Source organism: Pyricularia oryzae, chromosome 2 (genome assembly GCF_000002495.2).
Source record: "Pyricularia oryzae 70-15 chromosome 2, whole genome shotgun sequence".
Lineage (NCBI taxonomy): Eukaryota > Fungi > Ascomycota > Sordariomycetes > Magnaporthales > Pyriculariaceae > Pyricularia > Pyricularia oryzae.
The window spans coordinates 1,107,716-1,130,104 of NC_017850.1; the positions used below are offsets into that span (position 1 = coordinate 1,107,716).

The following is a 22,389-nucleotide window of genomic DNA, read 5'->3' on the forward strand; positions in this document are numbered from 1 at the left end:
AGTGCTTGGCAAGGGAGTGGGGAGCACAGGTGACGTTGGTCACATATGGCTGCTGATGTGTATTGTATGTTGTGATTGTGAGTGTGTGAATTCGGCAACGGGTGGGACTTGACTATACAACATCGAGAGGCAGAAAAAAGACTGCTCGATTCATTATTCCCTTGACATAGATTAGGTAGCTAGGCAGGCACAAAAAAGAAACCTTTAGTGGTTATTGCTCAAGTGTTTGTAATACTTTGCATGTGTGTATGTATTCCATATTGTAGGCGCGTACTTGTTGGTGGCAATCATGTGCAAACATCCAATCGTCTTCACAATTAATGGAACGGTAGCAAGGTGGAAGTTATAGTAGATAAGACTTGCGAGGGCATTTTACTATACTGCCATACTACGTATGCACATGCTCTCACAGACTGAAGTTTGGATCCGTTGCGCCCATAGTGGCTGCATTTTGTAGACGAGCAGCCAATCAGATTACCGTCCGACATCATCCTGTGGATCTATCCATACTGTGGATCAAAAAATTTAGCTCCAAAGTCAGGAGCACCCTGCTTCCTTGCCGAATTCGGGGTGGGAAAACTCTGGGGAAAATGTTTTTCGTCGTTGGTCAGCGAACGATAAAGCCTTGACAACGCTGCTCGTTTGAAAAATTTACATCATGTGCCCAGTTATTGCAAGATCGGCGTCGCCTTTTTTCTTTTTTGAGGAAGCGGTCTTTTATGTTGTTGGACCGGTGGTCTTCTCTCGAATCTTAAACACCCCCCTCCCAACGTTGCATCACCTTTCCCAGGCGCCGAAAGCAAACGAATCCAAAAATTAACCATGTGTGGTGTATCCGCGCTCCTTGTAAGGCCATGACCCCTCCCCCTCCAAAAAATAAAAGAAAAAAAAAGGCCCGACGCGCCTCGCGCAAAAAAAGAGCGCGCCACAAGGCGCGAATACCCAACGAAAAGCAACTTCAACGCTAACCTTTGCATGTCTTGAGCGGAATTAGTTGGGCGACACAAAAGCCCAGTCAGCCGCTGTCGACCTGCACGAGTCTCTGTACTTTCTTCAGCACGTCAGTAAACCCCCCGACGGCGATCGGCCTGTCATCCCGTGAAATTTTGTGGCAGTCTATCATGGACAGGAGGGCGGTTCCTGCAGATGGCGTCTTTTTGCCCAACATTTAATGGAACAAGAGCATGTTCACTGACGCTGGGAATGGATAGCGTGGGCAAGATGCGGCCGGTATCGCCGTCTGCCAAGGCGGCAGGGTCTATCAGTGCAAGGGCAACGGCATGGCCGCCAAGGTGTTCGACGAGGGCCGAAAGACGGCCGACCTACCGGGCTTCATGGGAATCGCCCACCTGAGATACCCCACCGCTGGAACTTCGTCGGCGTACGTGCTGCCATGTCCTTTGTTGTCCCCGTCAAAGGCCCAGCTCTCGAGGATGTTGGCGTTCCTGACACAACCGGCACTGTGCACAGGTCCGAAGCCCAGCCTTTCTACGTGAACTCCCCGTTCGGTCTCTCCATGAGCGTCAACGGAAACCTTGTCAACAGCCCTGAGCTCATCAGCTTCTTGGACCGCGAGGCTCGCCGCCACGTAAACACCGACTCGGATTCGGAACTGCTGTAGGTCTTGGAATGACGTATGATACTGATCAAGGAATGGGATTATGCTGACCAGGTTTCTACTGCACCCAGGCTCAACGTCTTTGCTCATGCCCTTTACGAGCTGAACAAGGCCCGAGCAAACGTGGACGATGTGTTTACCGCTCTTCGCGAGGTTTATGCGAGGTGCCACGGCGCATTTGCGTGCACTGCTATGATCGCAGGATTTGGCATCCTGGGTTTCCGGTAATTGCTGCCTATATTCTGGCTCGTAACTGAAGCTTACAGCACCTCGGTTCTAACAAGCTACCCCTTACAGTGACCAAAACGGCATCCGCCCGCTTTGCCTAGGCTCCCGCCCGTCGACAACTCTGGAGGGCGCTACAGACTACTTCCTGGCTTCCGAATCGGTCTCGCTGACCCAGCTGGGCTTCAGCAACATTGTGGACATTCTTCCCGGACAGGCCGTCTTCATCCGCAAGAACGGTACCCCCGAGTTCCGCCAGATCGTGGAGAGGAAGTCCTACACCCCAGACATCTTTGAATTTGTTTACTTTGCCAGGCCCGACAGCCACATTGACGGAGTGTCGGTACACCGCAGCCGGCAGAACATGGGCTTGAAGTTGGCCAAGAAGATGAGGGAAACGCTTAGCGAACAGGCAATCAAGGAGATTGACGTCAGTAAGTTACACCCCGGTTCTTCTGATCAACTCGGCGCCGAGTAGATTCTAATCCTGGACTCTTTTTACAGTAATCCCGGTTCCCGAGGTGCGCAAGTATTCCGGACATTGTCGGCTTTTGCTGGCGGCACCGGGATGGACTACGATTACTGACTTAGCCTCATGTGTTAGACAAGTAATACCTCGGCAGCTGTACTGGCTACAGAGCTGAACAAGCCCTTCTCGAACGCATTCGTCAAGAACCGCTACGTCTACAGGACATTTATCCTCCCTGGTCAGCAGGCCCGACAAAAGAGCGTTCGCCGCAAACTTTCTCCGATCGCATCCGAGTTCAACGGCAAGGTTGTATGCTTGGTGGACGATTCGATTGTGAGGGGAACTACCTCGCGCGAGATTGTCCAGATGGCGAGGGAGGCCGGTGCAACCAAGGTTCTTTTCGTCTCATGTAGTCCCGAAGTGACGCATCCTCACGTCCACGGTATCGACCTTGCCGACCCGGCTGAGCTTATTGCTCATGGAAAGACAAGGGAGGAAGTCGCCACGCTCATCGACGCAGACGAGGTTGTGTATCAGTCTCTTGACGATCTCAAGGCCGCATGTTTTGATGCAGCCGGACCCAACAACGACGTCAATGATTTTGAGGTCGGTGTCTTTTGTGGCAAGTACAAGACAGAGGTTCCGGAAGGCTATTTTGAGCACCTCAGCCGCGTCCAGGGCGCCAAGAAGAAGGCCAAGGCTGTTGCAAATGTTGCCAGCAGCGGGCCAACAAATGATAGCCGAAACGGACTAATGAGCCCTGAACATCGGGAAGACATCAGGTAAGCCTTCAAACCCTCTTTGCTCGAATGCAAAGATTGTGACTAACACCTCTATAGTCTTCACAACTTCGCAACCAAACCTTGAAGGGTGTTGAATGAGGTGATGGGACGGGCTGGCTTCAAGCTTGGGTAATCACGATTTGGCTTCCATGCATTTATTCTTGGGCAAATAATTCGGTCAAAATGGTAGCTACTTGTCATGGCGCATTAGCAAACTTTAAATGAAAGCCTAGCCAGCCTTGGTCATACAAGGAAGGGGACAGGAAATTTCTGTTTTTCTGCGCTGCAATTTCATCTCAAGGGCTCACGGTGAACAGCGTATTTTGGTAAATATGCTCCCAGTAAATAAAGTGGCACGAGACCTGAAAAGAACGAGATATACATGGTGATGGTACAAATGCCGATAACAGTGATGCCCCCGTGCCTATGTGTCATGCAGCTCCGTGATAGTGCTCATTGTCGTCAACGATCCCAGTGATTATTTTAGCCATGATTGGCAGCCCACTCGCACGCAATTGGTTCACTCCTTCAAAGCCCAACCTTGGCCCCAGCCGCCTGGGCAATCTTCATAAAGAGAGCCGCCCTCGAGCTCTCGGGCTCGGCCACGACAGTGGGGCGACCGCTGGCCGCATCGCCCGAGATGCTCGGGTGCAGGGGCAGGTCTGCGAGGAGCTCGATGCCGCGCTTGTCGCACACTTCCTTGACGATGCCGGACCCTGGGCCAAAGATGGGCGTCTCGCCGTGGCAGTGCTGGCAGACAAAGGCAGACATGTTTTGCACAAGGCCGAGGATCGGCACCGAGACCTTTTGAAACATGTCGATGCCCTTGACGGCGTCTTGTACTGCTAGGGTGTGCGGCGTGGTGATGATGATGGAGCCTGCGGGTTTGTGTTATTTGGGGTTAGTCGGTTGGTGGGATGCAGGCCGAAGTTTGACACCTACCGTCAACGTAGATTTGCTGCGTGATGCTTAGCTGCGTGTCTCCGGTTCCTGGAGGCAGGTCCAGGACCAGCACATCCAAACCGCCCCAGTCGACCTCATGAAGAAGCTGCTGCAGGGCCTTCATGACCATGGGACCGCGCCAGACCACGGCGGATTGCTCGCCTACAAGGTAGCCCATCGACATGGTCTTGACGCCATAGTTGGAGAGAGGCAGCAGCTGGTTGTCTAGCAAAAGGAACAAAGATCATCCATCATCAGAATTGTCCAAGTTTTAAGCGGAAAAATAACTGGCGTAAGCGGCTGAGCTCAGTCAGCAGTAAACCTACTCTGCGACAACCGTGGCTCTTCGGACAGGTTGAACAAGGTGGGTATCGATGGGCCAAAGATGTCGGTATCTAGAATTCCAGCACGGTGGCCAAGTCTAGCAAATGCAAGAGCGAGGTTCGCTTTTGGTAGTTTGTAATTCCAGTGTTCGAAATAGTGTCAGCTTTGGTATAAACTTCCCATGCTTTCTATCCTCGACAACAAGTGAAGAGAACAACAAGCCGGTGCCGGCAACAAAACGAACCAGCTACAGTGCTCTTCCCAACGCCTCCCTTTGCGGAAGACACGGCAATGACTTTGGTTACGTCTTTTATCCTCCGCTTCTGCGGGAGACCACGCTGCATCCGCGGTATGGTTCCCGTCCGAGGAAGCCCCTGAATGAGCAGTCACGTGTCAGCAACTTGTACTGAATCCAGGTCCGAATTTGATATTTGATAGCTTGTGAAGCTCTACTTTGAGCTTTGTGGAACCAAAACTCACCAGAGGATTCTCATGCTGGAGAGACCGCAGAGCGTGAAACGCCCGTCGCTGTATCACATTCATATTTGCATGGTTTGCCGTTTACTCGGGCGCGTTTATATACCAAAGTATACCTTGAGATAGGAAATGTTTACTGTAGGAATTGCCCAGGGACTGGGACATCATCATGCATCTGTAATGGACCCGCAGGTACAAAGTACCAGGTGATCCCCCTAAGCCATATATGGAAGGCGGCTTAGTTTGGCAGAAGTTTTGGACCCGCTAAAATTTGCAAATTTTGGGTGGGGTTCAGACTGATAGCTTTCGCGATTTCTCTCGGCCGCTGCAAGCAAAGAGTCCGATCGCGGTTTGCCAACTCCAACGCACTACGATTTGAGAAGCAAGCAAACAGCCCACCATGGCACCTAAAAAGGGCCGCTCGCAAAAGTTTGCCGAGCTTCAGGAGAAGGCTGTCAAGGGTGTGTGAATTAATTTTAAACTCGATTGCTGTTTGCTGCTTATATCTAACATTTTGTAATCGCACCAGACTACGACCCTGAAGCCGATGCCCCTGCTGGTGACAGCGATGAGGATAGCAACAGTGATGGCGATTCAGATGGCCTCACCGGCACTGAGCACTATGTATCTGTTGGGTAGGTCAACAATGTTGCTCTAATCTTCACTGGATGCTTACTAACTTTGAATCAACAGCAAGAGCAAGCTCCGCCAGGCCGATGTCGACAACCTTGGACCGCAGTATAGAGGAAAGCGAGTGAGCCGGTCAGCACTCGACGAAAGCGACGATGACAGCGACGATGACAGCGCAGAGGAGTCCGATGAAGAGGACGCCGAGTCCCAGGGAGACGACTCCTCAGCTGAGGAATTTGCCGACCCAGACACCGCCGACCTCGAGGCCGACCACATCGACGCCGATGAAGAGATAGATAGCGACGATGCGCTTGGTGCCAGCGACGAGGAGAAGTTTGCGAAGTTTACCTTCCGTGGCAGCTCAAAGCCCAGGGTCGGAAGCGCACGCCGTAGCAAACGCCCCATCGCAGCTGATTTCCTGAGTGGCTCTGAGGAAGATGAGGAGGATGCGGGAAGCGCCGAGTCGGACCTGGGTGAAGGATCCGAAGACTCGGGTGACGAGAGTGACGAATTGGAGAGCGACGAAGTCTCCGGCCCAAGCGACGCTTCAGAAGACGATGAGGACGACGAGGACGAAGGCGACGAGGATGACTCGGAGGGCGAAAGCGACGAAGAGTCGAATGCCAAGAATGCAGACCTCAGTGCTCAACTACGGAAGATGATGGGACAAGATGGTGCACAAAATGGAGGCACGCAATCTCAAGCTGGTCTAGATAAGGGACGCGCGGTTCGTCAGCAAAGACGATCATTCGACTCGCTTCTGAACATTCGTATTCGGCTTCAGAAAGCCCTGGTCGCTGTGAACTCTATGAGCACTCTGTCCGAAAACGAGTCTACTGAGGGCCAGCCGTACCAGGCCGCCGAGGAAGCGGCGTTGAAGTTATGGAGCACTATTGATACCTTCCGCCGGTCTCTGACACCAGGATTATCGGCAACAGCAGCTGGTCAAAAACGGAAGAGAGATATCGACATGGACACGCCTCTGCAGGACCTCTGGGAAGACATGGGGGTTGTTGAAGCTAGGGCGGCATCCTACAGAAAGAAGGTGTTGGAAAAATGGTCCAGCAAGACAAAGAGCACCACCGCTGTCACATCCAAGCGACAGTTGGGTACTACCACAGTCGAGTCCCTGACTTCGGTTCTCGAGGACCAGCTAGTCAACCCGGACCGTTTGGTTAAGCGCACGCGTGTTCCCCGCTCGTGTGCCCCGATACAGTCGAGCAAAAAGGTACAAGAGGACGAGAACATTTACGACGATGCCGACTTTTACCAGCTCCTGCTCAAGGAGCTCGTGGATCAGCGTACATTGGACGGTTCTGGTGGCGGTGCTGGAGGATCCGTGCCGACGGTTAAGTGGGCAGCCGTCAAGGAGGCTAGGACCAGGAAGGTTGTTGACCGAAGGGCCAGCAAGGGTCGCAAGTTGCGATTCACTGTTCACGAAAAGTTGCAGAACTTTATGGCGCCCGAGGACCGGCGAACGTGGGAGCAGGACGCCATCGACCGCTTCTTCGGCACATTGTTTGGCCAGAAGATGGAGTTGCGCGAGGACGCTGACGGCGCTTCCGAGGATGAAGATATGGGCGGTGTAGATGTTGATGGCCCTGGCCTCAGGCTTTTTGGCTAGTGATCTCTGCAGATGATTCAACGACAGGCTAGACTAATTAAGTTAAAAAAAAAACAAGTATAGAAAAAACAAATCAAGATTGGCTGTCCTCTGGTTGTCTAATGGTGCTAAAAATTCTATTCGCTTTTTGAATTTGAATGTCGTGTCGTCCGAGTGATCTATTGGCGTGAGACAACAAAAAGAAGCTTGCCAGCTGTGCTGACGCTCGACCGCTCATCCTCCAAACAGCGCCGAACACAGCAAGCTTGCAAAGCAGACCCAGTGGACAAGCAAGTGCACCGCTGGTCCCCCCATGGGCACATCCTGGTACTTGAGCGCGGCGCCCGGGGAAGTGAGCCGGGCAAAGGCCCTGTACATTGGGAAGATGTGGTAAGAGGCCAGGGCGAGAACGATGAGGCGGCTCGTCTCGTCTAGTGCTTGTGCTGCGTCGGCCTGGCGCAAGAGCACGACGAGGGCGACGAGGTTGGTGGTCAACAGCGCCCCGCCTAGGTTGGCGCACACCAGGTCGGCCTCGCGCTGGACGTCGGCGTGGTCGGCGCCCCGGATCCGCAGCTGCGTGCGCGGGTTTCGGAGGAAGGAGTTGGCCGCACCCGTCTCGGCCGCTATGTGCAGGACCAAGGGGAGTTTTGCGAGGAGCAGAGGCATTGTGGCCTTTTTTTTTTTTTTTTTTTTTTTAGCCCACCCCCAGAAAAAAGTTTCGTTTTTGCTTCCCGCCCCTTCCGTTCTCCCCGGTGCAGTTAGCTAGCGCTGTGTAACAGTTGCAGCACTAGCTCCTGTTTATTTTTTCCGTGACTTCTCAATAATTATTTGATGTATATTTTAATATATGTTTCAATTATCTTTTTTTTTTCTTTGTTTGTTTTGTCGATCGTCCCTCCCTGGAGATTGATGGGGCTGAAACTGGGTTGACTCGCGCTTCCGGTGCTTGTGTCGCTTTGGATGTTTGAACTTGCTGACGTTGCAAGCATGGTACGCGTGGTCAAGCACTGCCTCTTTGCGGAGGCTTTGATTTTGTTCACAATATCTAAGAAATTACCGTAGACCACTACCGGAGGATTTTCCATATCTTGCAGGTAAATTATACAGGGTAGGTTGAGGTAGGTAAGCTAGCTTGGCTAGGTTGGTTGCTCAAACCACACATTGTGGTGGGGACTGTACCGTATGCTTATTAAAATAGGACGTACTTGGCTGCAGCACGCACATGCGTAGCGGTAGGCAAGTACATACTAAGTCGTAGGACGCCTTACTCAGTAAACTAAGGATCTTCATTTGCCTATCAAGTTGATGTGGTTTCTCTCCTCATTCTAAATTTAAACTAGAATCCACCGTTGTACGCAAGGGTAGGGACAGGGTCTCACATATCTAACTTTTTCGTTTGAAATTGAATTTTTGACCATGTGTCGTGCGTGTTTTTGGCATCGGATACCTAGCCCCAATCAGTCTAGACTAGATAGATGTGTCGTGTTAGGGCAGTACAGCTGTCTGGAATCCGAGCTGTCATATGCGCTCTACACCGTACCTAGGTGTACAGTACAAACTTGCTGGTACAAAGTATAATTTTTTTTTTTAATTTTTTTTTGGCTCTAGAAACTGACCTTCGGACCAGCCCGTCAGATCCAAAACTTGATTTTGACTGATGTTTGCCTGCACAACCTGTTCGCAACTACCGGTAGGTACTGACTGCACGTAAGGTGTAAAGCCATCATTTACAAGTGGTGGTTCTCTTGAACTGTACCGTAGATGCAAAAGAAAAACTATCCAACTCATAGCTGGCTTGATCAACTAGAGCTAGTCTAGTTCCAAGACGCCACAACCATTACACAACGGCAAGAACGGGTTTCCAGTACTCTATTCAGCCTCGGTTGTGTACATAGAGGCGTCATCGATAATGGAGTTTTTGGCAAAACCCAATAAACCACCCGACTTTCGCTGCATTCCGAGGTACTTTGCACAGAAAAACCCACCTTGACCTACCTGATTAGGACGTAGCTCCTTTTTGCCCCTCCAACTTTAAACTATCTTACCTTACCGTACATGGGTGGGACAATTCTTGGGCAGTCCCGGTTGATTAGTGAATTGAGTATCTTGATTGGCTTTCCGAGCAACAAAGTCCCTTGCTTTTCTTTTGGAGTGATGGAGTCAGTCCGACTTTTTCAAAAGTGGAAATGGTACTGTCCGACGACCCGCAGCAGCGGTTTTACTATAGTAGGCTTGGGCGTCCCACTTCACGGTCAACTTCCCCTCGTTAGGCGGTGTCAATTAACTTTGCTTTGCCAACAATTTACGTTGCGCTCAACGACAAGCTGCAGTCTGTACCGTTTGGATGGTTGATCTCGTCCCAAGACTCGGCGGGTGATGGTACTTTATAAAAACAATCAGAAAGTTCGGTCCAGGACAAACTTGATTTGATGTTTGGAATAAGGATCAAACGATTTACGGTGGTTCTGCCGGTAGAAAACTAATCGTACTGTACTGGTACAGTCTGGCAACAAGGGTTTAAATCATCCTTTTGTACTTGTCAGGTACAACCGCGGAGATGTGGAGCTCAAGCATGCCGGAGAGTAAGGTGTTTGCTATCTTACCTTACCTTACCTCATGTACTATGCCAACTGGTGTTGCGTGGAGTCGCATAAGGTCGAATAGGGTACGTACGTGGCAGGGGTTCGGATTTTTTAAACCAGGGTCTGGCTGTACCTAATGGGTTTCCCTCTGGTTAGTGACGGGAGGTTGACTTCATACATTTTCTGACCTGGAACCAACCCCTACACTTTTTCCGAACCTATCGCGACCAAGCCTCCTTTGGATCTTTCTCGTACACTCTTTCCTTTCAACCCACTCGAAAAAGGAGCCTGAGATACAGTCTTCCAAAAATCCAAGACGACAGAAGAATACCTCCCTATTCGTACGAGGCTTCCACCTTCCCAACTAGAATAATACACCTGGTAATAGCGGGGGTGATAAGTCAACAGGACTCTACCATACGAGCCCCCACTTTGTGCACTCGACGACATCGGAGCTGGCTTGTGCCTCGGAATTTGTTTCCAGAGTGCTGAATCTCTCGAGGCGACGCTGCGACAGCAAAAGGACATATTGCTCTGCTTTCGTTTTTGTCACCTAGTTAGCCCTCGTCCCGCCAGGCGTGCACATACTACCAGGATCCGATCGTGCCGGCGACCCTCTTCCCAAGCAGTCCACCACCTTACGGAGACCCGATCATGGCAACATCATCTAGCCCCGGCTCTAGGGAGCTGGGCCTCTCCATCTTGGGCGTGGGCTCACAATACCCTCCCTACGCCCTCAAGCCCGACGCCGTCGAGACTCTAGCGAAGCGCTTTTACCCAGAATCGCCGGCGTAAGCGCCCCCGCTCTTTCCCGCGGCCCCCCGTACCCGCGACCCTGCCCTGGCACAGTCAAACTAACAACTTCTCTCCCTGGCAACAGTATGAGCAAGGTACTGGCCATAAACAGGTATACAGGAATCGACGCCCGGTCCTCGATCGGCGACCCAGAGCACCCCATCGTAAACGACGCGGTCGCCCCGTCGATATCGGAGCTACACAAGGTGTTTATGAGCGACGGCGTGCCGCTGGCGGTCAGCGCCGCCCGTAAGGCGTTTGAGGACGCCGGCATGACAGACCCCGCGGCCGCCGCGGCCAGCATAACCCACGTCGTGTCGACCACGTGCACCGACAGCGCGAACCCGGGCTACGACCACTTTGTGGCGCGCGAGCTGGGCCTGTCGGACTCGGTCGAGAAGGTGCTCCTGCACGGCGTCGGGTGCAGCGGCGGGCTCGCGGCCCTGAGGACGGCCGCCAACCTGGCCCTCGGCCACGCCATGCGCGGCCTGCCCGCCAGGATCCTGGTCATGGCCCTCGAGGTCAGCACGACTTTTGTGCGCAGCGAACTCGACAGCATAAACGCCGAACAGAACACGCGCATCGGGGTTTGTCTCTTCTCCGACTGTGCGAGTGCGGTCGTGTTGAGTAACGGGATCGGCCACGGACTCGATGCCAAGGAGCCCGCATATGAATTACTAGGCTGGCAGAACATGACGATTCCAGATACGGAACTGGATTTGGGTTTTGATGTCGACCCAGTTGGTAGGTGCTCGCTGTGATCTGATAACCACGATAGTAAATCCTGTTTGAGTCTGTGCTAACGGGGACTTGACCAACAGGATGGAAAGTAGTCTTAACGCCGCGCGTGCCACAACTCACCACCTCGGCGCTCGAGTCGTCCTTCACCTCACTTATGGCATCGCTGCCACCATTACCACCAAACTACGCCAAGCCTTCCGACTTCGACTGGGCCATGCACCCCGGCGGGGCGACGATTTTGACCGGGGCCGAAAAGGCCATGGGCATCACCCCGGAGCACATGCGTGCCAGCTACTCGACTTACATGAACCACGGAAATTCGAGCTCGGCGACCATCTTTAGCGTGCTGGACTGCCTGCGGCAAAAGGAGATGGACGCGCTCACCCCCGGCGGCAGGGAACCGACAGACTACGTCGTCGGCTGTGCATTTGGGCCCGGCATCACGGTGGAGACGTGCATGCTCCGGAGGCGGCGGAAGGCGGTCAACGCTGCGACGGGGTTGCAAACTCCGCCAGAGACGGAAAGCGAGGGGAGCAGGAGCGACGACGAGGATGGCGCAAAGGATAGGAGCAGCAGTTCGAGAGAAGCTGCAGGTAACGGGCCAGCAGGCAGTGCGGCCGCGACAAGTGGGGAGTCGTTTGTCAACCAAGCCATTTCAGAGCTCGAACTGGATTGATTTGAGAAATATATAGACTTTTATTTTGGGCGCATCCCTTTTATTGCCGTCCAATGGAGGCTGACGCTATAGTATGAATGGATGACATGTTCGAGCTGATAAACTAGACTAGGTTCGGCAAAGCCCCGCTTAGACCCGAACGGGTATACAGTAGGACAGTCCAAACGCCATGTATCTTGAGGTGGTTGCAGACAGATCAAACCGGTATGATCTGACGAGCAGACGCGGCTGCCACCTGTGTTCGTCTGATGGAGCTACTATCCGTTCGCTGTTGCGTTGAACGTTGTATTGTGGATCGTCGGCTTTCCCCTCCATTGAACTCTAGACAAGTCGACAGCTAGGGGAGCTACTATGCTACATCACAAATCGTCAAGACATGGCTAAAGGCACGTGTTTACTGGATTGCGTAACAAGCCCCTTGTTCATAGTATGTCTCCCATGGATTCGAACAATGAGCATAAAATAGTCAGCCCGAAATTTGTGGCAAATCGGAGCTCCACGGTTCAGAAACATTGGTTCTCGCCGATTCGAGTTCCCCAAACATGTAAACATAGCCCGGATCCAAGTTCAACAATGGATCTGGTAGGTTTCCACCGCCAAATAAGTCGAATTCGAAGTCGCCAACATCGAGCGCAGACAGATCCCCATCCTCCTCCGGGCACGTGCCACATTCGCTCCTCGTGGTGGCTAGATTGGCAGATCCAGTAGTATCCAAAAGTCCATGGGACCCATTGACGACCAGGTCTTCCTGGTAGGCGGCAGCCACGGAATTGGGGACGGGCTCAGGCAAGCCTGGTACTGGTGCAAGAGACGGAGCCGTTTCAGGCGAGGCAGGCGCTGCCCGGGACGCTTTTGGCCCTTCCGACTTCAAATAGCTGTCTAGAAGCGCCAGCTGGAGTTCCCGGGCGATTTGAATGACGCGCAGCTTCAACTCGTCTTCATTAGGGTCAAGGCGCCGTTGGACCTCCTGTTCGAGCCAGTTCCTGACCAGGGGTGGCAGGTCGCGGCGGAGGTAGGCTTTGTAATCCTCCATCTGGTCTTCCTTTTCCTTTACCACATCTTCGTCCTCGTAGACTAATAACGGGATTTTACATCTGATCAGTGACTGCGGGGGGGGGGGCATGGCCAGGCTGAGACCTACATTTCTTTTGACTCCTCACGGGTTCCTGGAAAAACAAACTCACATGGGCTTGGGGTCTCGTCATGGGGCAAGTCGGGAAACAGAATTTCCCTGTATGTCTTCACCCACTTTTGCGATTCGCTGACGGCCTCGGAGTCCTTTTTGCGAGACTTGAGTTTCTTCTCTTGGGATGGTGTGATGGTGTCGAGCAGAACACCGTTGTGCGGCTCGCACCATATCGCGGCTCTGGTGTGCGCATCCAGTTCGTCCTGGTCATTGAACCGCTCAAAACAACGGATGCAAACATTTTTGAGCCCGTGACGCCGATAAAGATGCTCTCTGTAGGCAAACAGGGACAGCCGTGAGAATTACATGTTTAGGTCAAGTTTCGGCAGTTAAAATCATGAAGGAACGGGCGAGCATGCCGTGGTCTGTACTTACTTGAGCCGGTGCATGGAGTCCCACCCTGGCCCGCAGCACGAGGAGCGCTTCTCCGACCGTTGCCTCTTATATCGTCGTGGACTGTGCTTGTAAAAAGGGCAAGCCAGCTTCTTGGCCAGAGGTCCCTCTACCTTTGGTCGCTTATCCTGGGCGTCGTGTTCGTCTTTGTCTCCGTCGTCGTCCCAGCCTCGTTTTGCTGGTCTGCGAGCGTTGCGACGGCCAATTCCTCCACTCCCCGAATTGCCCACCCCTGTACCCGTCTGCTGCGCTGACTGGTTGATACAGCTGCCCTCTGTGTTGGCAGGCCCAGGTCCCTCGTTTGAGGTCGTGACGCCGATCTCCCTGTTGAACCAGTTGGAGAAGAATCTCATCACTCTGTCAACAGTAGCGCGTTGAGGGTCGCTCATTTCTTCCGCATCATTCTGCCTCTCTTCATTCCCATGGACATCTTGATAAGTTTGATTTATGTCATGCTCGTTGTCAGAGTCATCGCTGGCAAGCTGAAGAATATGCGCGCACTCATGTGATGACGATACTATGGGTAGAGTTCCAGCATCTGCCGTTTGGTAGTCATCGTCTTCTTCGTAATCTGATAACTAAGTCAGCAAGTAGGCATATTGACTAAATGCTGAATCTTACCTAGCAATATGACCAGTAACATGGCCGAAGGAGAGGAAAACTGAAAAAAGAAGCATGTTGATTTTGTAAGAGAAGCCGGCGGCAGAAACTCACATGGGGACGGGTAATTTTCCCGGGGCACGTCAGGGAAGAGAATGCCATATATCTCCCACCACTGGCTAGCTTGGTCTGTCTCCCCAGTGCTACCCTGGTGGCGCCCGACAGGTTCGAGCCTTTCTTTTGTCGCCTGCGTGAAGCCCTCGCAGTGGTCTCTTGTCCTGAAGCGACATGGTTCACGAGCGACCATATGCGCATGGAGATCATCGGCAGAAGTGAAAGATTGACAGCAGCGATCGCAGCTGTGTGATATTCGATGGGACCGGTAGAGATGTGCTCTGGAGGCGTTCATAATAACATTAGTCTGCCGTGACTATCCCATGATCCGCTGACCGCGAAGTCTCCCAGCGGAGAAAATGGTCAGGCATACTTGAGTCTTTGGATATTAGGCCATCCGGGTGGTCCAGAACAAGGCAGCTGATAACGCTTGTGGTAATGGCAGGCGAACTTCAACTCCTTGTGTTTCTGAGAGGACTCCTGGCTAGGCTGTTTGAATGCTTTCTCTTCACGTTTGTCCTCGTCTTCGTCTTTATCACTAATATCATCTATCTCGCCTTCCCGGGCTAGTTTTGGTCTACCAATCCGTGTCGGGCTGGTGCCATTCGATTCTTCCTTTTTTCCTTCTGATGAACCTTTGGAAGAAGGGGTTCTGTGACCAGCCCCAGGAGAGACAGTGAAGCCGCCAAGTTGCGTTCTGATCCGGGCTGCAAGGTTCTCGGCGAAAACTGTGGCCATGGCTATGGTTGTAGAAAGAGGACCCTGTGTCTGGATCGAGAAGAAGAGGTCACGCCGTGCCTCAAACTTGAACGACGCGATAAAATAGGCTGTCAGCATGAAAAAAGAAAGACCCGTTCTGAAATTATGTCTGAAAATAGTTTGAGAGATCCCACCTCGTAAAATGCCATATTCTGACCTGGCTTATGTGACGAGAAACAGTCCGCCGTCGCGGGCACAAGGCCCGGCACGCATCGCGACATCGCCACCCCAGAATTCTTGCTCACTTCCCTGGCTGGCAGAATTGGGAGTTCCACTTCACATGGCTTCTGCTCATAGGCTTGGGTCTGACTGTACGAATCATGGGGGACCTGCGCGAGCTGCATATCCAAAGGGTATTTGAGTATATAAGACAAGCTGGGGTAGTATGACAGACAGTCTTGGAAGTATCCCGTTTCGCGTAAAAGAGTAAGAATGGAGAATGTCTTCGACCACAAAACAAGGTGTTTTATATTTCGTATCCCGGCTGTGCGGGCGACACCGTGGCATTCATTTCCTTGCGTAGGCAGCGAAAAGGGCGAAGGGCTACATAGTTATGCGCAAGTCGGCGCAAAACTGAGCACTACCTATTAGCTAAAATGTCCTTCTCTGCTTGATTGGGCTATCCCGCCTTGCGGGATCTGCAGAGACGCCTGACTTTGCTGGCATCTCTAAAAAGGAGAACCAATCAAGAACACATCTGGCTGGCTTGGCAGAATCACTGTTTGTGCGTATATGTGAGCCCATCCCAAGACTTCTTGGACGAGTCAAAGGTTTGTTTGTCTTGAGAACCACATGGTAAGTGGTAGACTTAGTAGGCCAGGTGAAATCGTCGTTGATGCAGACGACACACAGATAGATATTAGTTGCTGAGAACTTGTAAATCACTGAAAACTCACCCGCTCTGGCTTCTCTGGCTTCATTTATGAGCAGAGTATTCCGCGCAGGCTGAGCCCTGCTGTTGCAACCTCCATACATAAGGTAGGTACCTACCTAGGTAGGTTGGTACTCAATCTTGTTCTCCAGCGTTCGATTGCCCTTGGATCAACGAAAAAAAAAAGTCGGGTCACTTTGCAATGATTTCGCCTTTACTTAGTCGCAAAAGTCTGATTCTTCAGACGGAGAAAATACCAGGAGGTAAGGTCAGCCGCCTCGCGGCCAATATCCCCAGTCGGACAATTGCCGGAACAGCTTTTGATCGTGTCCTGCCATGCATAATTTAACTGAGCGAATGCTATAACGGCGTGAGATAAACCTGACTCCGCCCACGGGTAGTCCAAACACGCATGTCTTGGTTGAAATACGCAAACCTGTTAGAGTACACCTGTGCGTCCGGAGTGACCATAGCCTCAGCTCATAGCACTACATGTTTTGCAAAGTTTGTTTACTTGTTTGTCGTTGCTTACTACTGTATCAAACCGAAGGCGAACAGCCAACAAGGAACTGTCGCCAACGGTTACCTGGCTGGCCAGTCACCGCCATTATGCCGTCTACTTTGCCTGCTCTTCCTCCTTCAACCTCTGCCTCTCGTCCTCCTCGGGCGTCATGGTCTTGAGCTGCAGGGCGTGGATTCCACCCTCCTTGGCCATCTCGTCCTTGAGCAGCGAGTATATGGCCCGGTGGCGGGCGGGCTGGTTCTTGGAGCGGAACTGCTCCGACGTCACGACGAGCCTAAAGTGAGTCTCGCGCGACGTGCTGCCCTGCATGGCCTTGTGGTGGGCGTGCAGGTGGGAATCGTTGTGGATCTCGAGCCGGGACGGTTGGAAGGTCGCGCTAATCTGTACAACGAAAAAGAAGAAAAGAGAAAAAAAGAGGTAAGGGCGGGTTGTGCGTTTTCAAAAGTGTGATGGTGGTCCTCAACCCAAGTCGCATATGGTGTATGCGACTTGACTTGGGGACCTGGGGGGTGTTTTGCGGTTACCAACCTTGGTCCTGATCGCATCCTCCATGGGCGTGTTGGATGCCATGTTGGCGTATGGTCGTACAGCTCTGGGCAGGGTGAGGCACACACGGCGGAACATGTCAAGAATGTGCTTTGTATTGCTGATGCCTCTGTGCGCGCTTTGCTGGTTGCTGACCCTGTGCGCGCTGAACCTGGTTGATGGAGGGATAGAATGTCGTGAACGATTGTGTCGCCGTCTTTGTGATTGGATAAGTGGTACTAAGTTTTTGGTAAGGTAAGCAGGCAGGTATTGGAGGTACCTTTGGTAGTTGATTGGACTTATGGGTTGAAGGTTGAAGCAATCTGTATTGAATCAATTAATTCTCCAGTGCAAATCCTTAATTGAGGTACCAGGTACGATCCAAGGGATAAAAAAAAAAGTAATCAATGTCGTCTGTCGCGTGGTTGGCTGCAGCTCGGTAGATCGCCGGGCGCAAGCCTCAAATTCCCATTCCATTACAGTACCACCCCTCCACACTAAACCCTGCCGTCCTCCGCCAAGTACTGTACCAGAGAGTCAGGGGTCACAGCGCTCGTCTGCCGAGTTTAAACAAAAGTTAATTTTTTTTTTGAGTGCTTTGTTCCATTCAAATATTTCGTCCATTCACCTTATCAAGCATCTCTTAGCCTACGTAAGGTAACATCTGCAAAACATACATACACTACGTATGCTACAAACATTTATCTCTCTTTTACCCCAACTTGAGCTCCACTCGATAAAGAGAAAAAATCAACAGTGCATCAACAAATAATAATATTACGGGTCTTCCCCAACAAGTCTGCAGCACGGAGAACGACATCGGGAATCAACCAGCCCTGCTCTACGCTCCATCGACTGCATCTTGCTTCTGTCTGGTCCATTCATCCATGCTCGCTAGGTAATATTATTCCGAGTCTGGGGTGAAAAGCCCCATTCGTTCTTCTCCCCGCCCTACTGCGAGCGATACCCTCCTCCACATTTGTACAGTGACCCAAACCCCATTTTCCCTTTTTTATTTGTCCCTCCCCTCCCCTCCCCTTGCTTTAAATAAATGGCAGGGTAGAGCCGTCTTTCTTTTGTCATGTGGAACCTTGCGAGACTATGTCACCCTCCACCACCATCATCGCTCTTCTCCCGTTTTCTCCCTAGGCGACCACAGCCCACTGCAACTTTTACCCTAGCTGCCTACGCCAGGATGGCTTCCTCTACTACCCTCCCCAAGCTGCCCATCTTCGAGGCCATCAGAAAACACGACCCGGAATCTACCGCCGTTGTCCACTCCCTGTCCGGGAGGCCCTTTAGGTACGGAGGTCTGCTGGCCGATGTGGCGAGGGTCCGAGATCGGCTCTGTGAGGCTTCGGGCAAGCGTGAGCTGGATGGGGAGCGGGTTGCTTTTCTGGTAGAAAACAGCTACGACTATGTAGGTAAGCAAAAGCGATCCCATGAAAGGTCCTAACTAGGCATTTTTGTCAGTTTTCATATCACACGAAGTGCTTACCTGCTCCGTACAGTAACTCTCCTTGCCATATTGGCGGCAAAGTCCATTGCCGTACCTCTGGCACCAGCTTTCCCTCCTCCAGAGCTGCAATATATATTGGACCACAGCGAGGCCGCCCTGCTACTATCCTCGTCCAAGTTTGCGCAAAAAGCTCAGGATGTATTGGCCACTGGTTTGGCCTCCAAGCCGACTCTTTTGGAGTTATCCAAGTTCCAGGGTGACTCTGCTGCCCCCTCGGAACCAATCACATTGGATGGAGGTAGCCCTGGCAATGCTGGCATGATGTTGTACACTTCAGGCACCACGAATCGACCGGTTAGTTCTCTTCCCCTGTCACTAAACCTTTTGGAGAAACCTATAGGCCTAATCTGACCTCTCCCCCGTTCGCAGAAAGGTGTACTCTTGCCGCAGGATGTAATGACTGCGCAGGCGCGCTCACTGCTTCAAGCTTGGGAGTACTCTCCAAAGGATCACTTGCTGCACGTGTTGCCCCTGCACCACATCCACGGCACCATCAATGCCCTCTTTGCTCCCCTCATGGCCGGCAGCACCATCGAATTCCTCTTCCCGTTCAACGCCGACGCCGTGTGGCGCCGCCTAGCATCGCCCTTCATGGCCGACCCTGAAGCCTCCACCAACGGGTCCAACGGCAGCGCTGCGCCCAAAAAAGCCCCCGTGACCTTCTTCACCGTCGTCCCGACCGTCTACTCGCGCCTGCTCGCAACCCACAAGTCCCTACCGGCCGACGTGCTGACCGCGGCGCGCGAGGCCGTCTCGCCAAAGAACATGCGCCTCAGCATCTCCGGCTCGGCCGCCCTCCCCACCCCGGTGAAGCGGGCATGGAAGGAACTCTCGGGTGGCACCGTGCTGCTGGAGCGCTACGGCATGACCGAGGTGGGCATGGCGCTGTCATGCGGCCTGGCAGACGCCGACCGAGTTGACGGCAGCGTCGGCTGGCCGCTACCCTCGGTCGAGGCCCGGCTCGTCGACGTCGATTCCGGAGAAGTCATCAAGCCCGGCGAGGAGGTTGACGCCGAGGGCCGCGAGCGCGCCGGCGAGATCCAGCTCAGGGGCCCCACCATCTTTGCCGAGTACTGGCGCAACCCCGAGGCGACCGCCAAGGAGTTCGTCGAGGACGACACTGCCACCGCCAACGGCAACGGCCATGCGGCAAACGGCCACGGGCGTACGGCGTGGTTCAAGACGGGCGACGTGGCCGTGCGCCGACCCGTTCCCGCCGCGGGGCAGAACCCTGCCCCGGGCCAAGAGTGGACGCACCAGGGGCCCATGTACTTCATCCTGGGCCGCAAGAGCGCCGACATCATCAAGTCGGGCGGCGAGAAGGTGTCGGCGCTCGAGGTGGAGCGCGAGCTGCTGTCGCTGGACCAGGTGGCCGAGGCGGCCGTGTGCGCCGTGCCGTCGGGCAAGTGGGGGCAAAAGGTCGGCTGCGTCATCGTGCTGGATAAGGAGCACTGCGCCGACGGCAAGTGGTCGCCCATGGACATGCGCCGCGCCCTCAAGGGACGCCTCGTCAACTACAAGATCCCCCAGGTCATGCGCGTCGTCGAGCACATTCCCCGGAACGCCATGGGCAAGATCAACAAGAAGCAGCTGGTCGCCGCCGTCTTTCAAGAGGACTTTAGCGGTGACGAGATGTAAAGACTGGTGGCTGGCTTTCTGTCATTCTATCTGTCGATCTATGGATTGGGCTCATCCGCTTGTGATTCTTGCTTTTTGATACCCCTTGGAGGATCTTTGCAGTCATTTTGTCTTTGGTCTGCACTTCTTACATCTCCTGGGGAAACAGGAAACCCCCCTCAAAACAATCTCTTCTCCCATTTAGACATGCCTCTTTCAATGTCCCACGGAATTCTTGTAACTATTAGACCCACTAATATAGTATAGACAATCATTAGAGCAGTGGCAAAGCCATGACACAATTAGGTCATTTCAAAACATGGCAAGGCTGCGATCATCGTTTCACGTCTTGTTTTTTTTTTTTTTTTGCCTTAGTCTTCTAAAAACTTTTCTTTTGTTTTCCGAACGCCATAGCATCACCGCGCCGGGATTACGTCAGTTGCTGGGAAAAAACCGTCAGCCACCCCCAAGCTGATGGTACGGCTGAGAAACAACCCTGTTCTGGGCAGAAAGGCTGAAAGACAAAAGGCAAAAATGAGAGAGATAGGGAGTCATTGGCCTTTCCGTGCTGTCATCCTCGGGTTTCTCCCCCATGGGCTGTTCTCGTGCATGCAAAAAAGAGAACGACTGACGATCCATCAACCTGAAATCCATTAAAGTGAATAAAGCCAAACAATCATCCCCCCAAACTTCCGGGAGAAAACCCTCCCGGTGCAATGCACCCCTTGATATAGAGCATGTAATCATACGACATGTAATGTGCAAGGGGAGAAGCAGTGCATAAGGTAGGCAAAATTCATGTCATGTTGATCAGTGTGGTAGAGCGATTATGCGTAACGAACCACAAGAATGGTGTTGAGGTATATGCAGAGGATGTAAAAAGACGTCCCGTTGAACTTTGTCGCATGTTGGCCTCTGGCCAGCAAAGATACAGCAGCGAGCCCGTCGCATATTTCGCTCGCTCCCCTCATACTGCCGTTTAGACTGTGAACTTGGCCTTGGCACGGGTGCTGCCGCTGTGTGCAGACTCGGTGTGACCCGAGAACTCAAGAACCTCGTTGGCTGGGAGCCTCAGGACATCCTTGAAGCGCTTGCCAATATCCATGAGAATTGCCCTGCCCTTCTCAGGCGAGCGACCCTTGCCTCCAGCAACGTCACCATCACCACGGTTGGGGATGGACTTGCCGGTGGTGCGAGTCCACACACCAACACGGTAGAAAGCCTTGCGCACGTTGACGACGACGCCCATGACCTCACCATCGTCCTCCGACTCCAGAGTCTCGCCGATCGCGGCCAGCATGGTGTGCAGCCAGATATCGTCGATGGGAATGTTGCGCTTCTCCTTGAAGCTGTAGGACCACTTGCCACCGTGCTTGTTTTGGGGGTCCTCCCATTCTGGTCGCACGCCCTCCTTGAAAAGATGGTAGTCCGACTTCAACGCCAGCTCCGAGACGGGGGCAATGTTGTTCTGTCAGGGGTTCGTGTGTCAGTAAACCGAGGTGCAACAAACACCCTCTGTGGGGTGCTGGGTGTCAAGTCCTTGTCGTTGTTCCCTTTTCCTCCCACATTCCCGAAAAAAATACAACCATCCACTCACATAGATGCCCCAGAACTCCTCTACTGAGTTAAATGTGATAACTTCCTTAAGAAGCTCAGCCCAGTTGTCGCCCTGCAGAGTAAACACATCAGCAAAGTTAGAAAGGGCGACATTTCTTCATCAAAGGACGCGGGCTACAGAGGCGCAACTAACCTTGCCAGTTGGTGGCTTGGTGAACCAAAGGGTCCATTTGTGCATCAAGGGGTGCTTGACGTTGAAGTTGTTGCTGTCGTGAAAGACTGTGACCTCCTTGTCGCCGGATGAAGTAGGCGCGTTCTCTCCATCGGGAGAGATGGGAATCGTCGAGAGATCGACTTGGGTAGACATGTTCGTCGTTAAAGATTGTGTACGCGTGTGTCGCGGGGCGGTCGGTGATTGCGGCAGAAGGGTCTGCGCAGGTGTGAAGAAAGACAGATGTCCGGTGGTCTCGTCGTCGCTGTCGTCTGGTCGCTAAAAGAGAGGGGAGTTCAAATTTGCCAAACCCGAAAAGAGGCTAGCAGAGAAGTTTGTCGTTGCGTGAGAAGGAAAGGTATGGTGCGGGTGAGCCTATTTGTGTGCCAGCCAAAAAAGCTTCTTGTCGTCAATGTCCTCTTTTTTTTTCAACGAGCAGTGGTCGGTGGTCGGGGAAGGCAGGCGCAAGATGAATTATCGCACTGGTGGGGCAATCGATACCCCCAAAGAGAACGAATGCCAAAGCAACAATAACGACAGGGCAGGCACAGGGTGCAGGTGCCAGGATCCAAGTCCTAAAAAGAATGATCAAAGTGCGCTTGCAGGGTTGCGACTGTAGATGTGGCAAGGCAGCTTTGTGATTTGCAGAA

General features: G+C 52.8%; 9 protein-coding genes across 9 annotated transcripts; 4 read left to right on the forward strand and 5 right to left on the reverse strand.

The window, feature by feature from the left end:
- The first annotated feature begins 566 nt into the window (after nt 1-566).
- On the forward strand, nt 567-3,513 carry MGG_04618 (amidophosphoribosyltransferase). Its single transcript, XM_003713582.1, has 9 exons — nt 567-846; nt 995-1,060; nt 1,212-1,381; nt 1,471-1,617; nt 1,690-1,842; nt 1,916-2,277; nt 2,348-2,364; nt 2,448-3,094; nt 3,152-3,513. Exons 1-9 carry the CDS (start codon nt 823-825, stop codon nt 3,177-3,179), a joined length of 1,614 nt encoding a protein of 537 aa, XP_003713630.1. The 5' UTR covers nt 567-822; the 3' UTR covers nt 3,180-3,513.
- Nucleotides 3,234-4,978, reverse strand: MGG_04619 (nucleotide-binding protein 1). Its single transcript, XM_003713583.1, has 5 exons — nt 4,841-4,978; nt 4,605-4,734; nt 4,363-4,482; nt 4,037-4,261; nt 3,234-3,972 (listed from the first exon to the last, which is right to left on the reverse strand). The coding sequence occupies exons 1-5, from the start codon at nt 4,901-4,903 to the stop codon at nt 3,623-3,625; spliced, it is 888 nt and encodes a 295-aa protein (XP_003713631.1). The 5' UTR covers nt 4,904-4,978; the 3' UTR covers nt 3,234-3,622.
- Nucleotides 4,979-5,157: 179 nt separating this feature from the next.
- On the forward strand, nt 5,158-7,193 carry MGG_04641 (transcription factor AATF/Che-1). Its single transcript, XM_003713584.1, has 3 exons — nt 5,158-5,298; nt 5,367-5,472; nt 5,531-7,193. The coding sequence occupies exons 1-3, from the start codon at nt 5,238-5,240 to the stop codon at nt 7,089-7,091; spliced, it is 1,728 nt and encodes a 575-aa protein (XP_003713632.1). The 5' UTR covers nt 5,158-5,237; the 3' UTR covers nt 7,092-7,193.
- On the reverse strand, nt 6,462-8,153 carry MGG_04642 (uncharacterized protein). The gene has a single exon (XM_003713585.1). It carries the CDS (start codon nt 7,734-7,736, stop codon nt 7,305-7,307), a length of 432 nt encoding a protein of 143 aa, XP_003713633.1. The 5' UTR covers nt 7,737-8,153; the 3' UTR covers nt 6,462-7,304.
- Nucleotides 8,154-9,856: 1,703 nt separating this feature from the next.
- MGG_04643 (chalcone synthase C) lies at nt 9,857-12,037 on the forward strand. The gene is made up of 3 exons (XM_003713586.1): nt 9,857-10,443; nt 10,533-11,191; nt 11,269-12,037. Exons 1-3 carry the CDS (start codon nt 10,307-10,309, stop codon nt 11,862-11,864), a joined length of 1,392 nt encoding a protein of 463 aa, XP_003713634.1. The 5' UTR covers nt 9,857-10,306; the 3' UTR covers nt 11,865-12,037.
- Nucleotides 12,038-12,330: 293 nt separating this feature from the next.
- On the reverse strand, nt 12,331-14,895 carry MGG_04644 (uncharacterized protein; the record flags this gene model as incomplete). The annotated part of the gene is made up of 5 exons (XM_003713587.1): nt 12,331-12,938; nt 13,049-13,323; nt 13,426-14,014; nt 14,158-14,438; nt 14,531-14,895. 5 exons carry the CDS (start codon nt 14,893-14,895, stop codon nt 12,331-12,333), a joined length of 2,118 nt encoding a protein of 705 aa, XP_003713635.1.
- Nucleotides 14,896-16,403: 1,508 nt separating this feature from the next.
- On the reverse strand, nt 16,404-16,934 carry MGG_04645 (BolA domain-containing protein; the record flags this gene model as incomplete). Its single annotated transcript, XM_003713588.1, has 2 exons — nt 16,404-16,691; nt 16,839-16,934. The coding sequence occupies 2 exons, from the start codon at nt 16,932-16,934 to the stop codon at nt 16,404-16,406; spliced, it is 384 nt and encodes a 127-aa protein (XP_003713636.1).
- Nucleotides 16,935-17,357: 423 nt separating this feature from the next.
- On the forward strand, nt 17,358-20,434 carry MGG_04646 (2-succinylbenzoate-CoA ligase). Its single transcript, XM_003713589.1, has 3 exons — nt 17,358-18,259; nt 18,347-18,648; nt 18,724-20,434. Exons 1-3 carry the CDS (start codon nt 17,917-17,919, stop codon nt 19,990-19,992), a joined length of 1,914 nt encoding a protein of 637 aa, XP_003713637.1. The 5' UTR covers nt 17,358-17,916; the 3' UTR covers nt 19,993-20,434.
- Nucleotides 20,300-22,236, reverse strand: MGG_04647 (eukaryotic translation initiation factor 4E-1). Its single transcript, XM_003713590.1, has 3 exons — nt 21,722-22,236; nt 21,569-21,640; nt 20,300-21,439 (listed from the first exon to the last, which is right to left on the reverse strand). Exons 1-3 carry the CDS (start codon nt 21,893-21,895, stop codon nt 20,951-20,953), a joined length of 735 nt encoding a protein of 244 aa, XP_003713638.1. The 5' UTR covers nt 21,896-22,236; the 3' UTR covers nt 20,300-20,950.
- Nucleotides 22,237-22,389: the final 153 nt, after the last annotated feature.

Excerpts from the sequence above, each read along its gene's own strand:
- MGG_04618 (XM_003713582.1), top strand. The coding sequence starts at position 823 with ATGTGTGGTGTATCCGCGCTCCTT. Across the intron at positions 847-994 it reads GTGGTGTATCCGCGCTCCTT|TTGGGCGACACAAAAGCCCA; the intron begins GTAAGGCCATGA and ends GAGCGGAATTAG. Across the intron at positions 1,843-1,915 it reads TTTGGCATCCTGGGTTTCCG|TGACCAAAACGGCATCCGCC; the intron begins GTAATTGCTGCC and ends TACCCCTTACAG.
- MGG_04619 (XM_003713583.1), bottom strand. The coding sequence starts at position 4,903 with ATGAATGTGATACAGCGACGGGCGTTTCACGCTCTGCGGTCTCTCCAG. Across the intron at positions 4,483-4,604 it reads TGGGAAGAGCACTGTAGCTG|CGAACCTCGCTCTTGCATTT; the intron begins GTTCGTTTTGTT and ends AACTACCAAAAG. Across the intron at positions 4,262-4,362 it reads AGAGCCACGGTTGTCGCAGA|ACAACCAGCTGCTGCCTCTC; the intron begins GTAGGTTTACTG and ends TCCTTTTGCTAG.
- MGG_04641 (XM_003713584.1), top strand. The coding sequence starts at position 5,238 with ATGGCACCTAAAAAGGGCCGCTCGCAAAAGTTTGCCGAGCTTCAGGAG. Across the intron at positions 5,299-5,366 it reads TCAGGAGAAGGCTGTCAAGG|ACTACGACCCTGAAGCCGAT; the intron begins GTGTGTGAATTA and ends TAATCGCACCAG. Across the intron at positions 5,473-5,530 it reads GAGCACTATGTATCTGTTGG|CAAGAGCAAGCTCCGCCAGG; the intron begins GTAGGTCAACAA and ends TTGAATCAACAG.
- MGG_04642 (XM_003713585.1), bottom strand. The coding sequence starts at position 7,736 with ATGCCTCTGCTCCTCGCAAAACTCCCCTTGGTCCTGCACATAGCGGCC.
- MGG_04643 (XM_003713586.1), top strand. The coding sequence starts at position 10,307 with ATGGCAACATCATCTAGCCCCGGCTCTAGGGAGCTGGGCCTCTCCATC. Across the intron at positions 10,444-10,532 it reads TTTTACCCAGAATCGCCGGC|TATGAGCAAGGTACTGGCCA; the intron begins GTAAGCGCCCCC and ends CCCTGGCAACAG. Across the intron at positions 11,192-11,268 it reads TTTTGATGTCGACCCAGTTG|GATGGAAAGTAGTCTTAACG; the intron begins GTAGGTGCTCGC and ends CTTGACCAACAG.
- MGG_04646 (XM_003713589.1), top strand. The coding sequence starts at position 17,917 with ATGTGGAACCTTGCGAGACTATGTCACCCTCCACCACCATCATCGCTC. Across the intron at positions 18,260-18,346 it reads AAACAGCTACGACTATGTAG|TAACTCTCCTTGCCATATTG; the intron begins GTAAGCAAAAGC and ends TGCTCCGTACAG. Across the intron at positions 18,649-18,723 it reads CAGGCACCACGAATCGACCG|AAAGGTGTACTCTTGCCGCA; the intron begins GTTAGTTCTCTT and ends CCCCGTTCGCAG.
- MGG_04647 (XM_003713590.1), bottom strand. The coding sequence starts at position 21,895 with ATGTCTACCCAAGTCGATCTCTCGACGATTCCCATCTCTCCCGATGGA. Across the intron at positions 21,641-21,721 it reads CCAAGCCACCAACTGGCAAG|GGCGACAACTGGGCTGAGCT; the intron begins GTTAGTTGCGCC and ends TTTACTCTGCAG. Across the intron at positions 21,440-21,568 it reads AGGAGTTCTGGGGCATCTAT|AACAACATTGCCCCCGTCTC; the intron begins GTGAGTGGATGG and ends AACCCCTGACAG.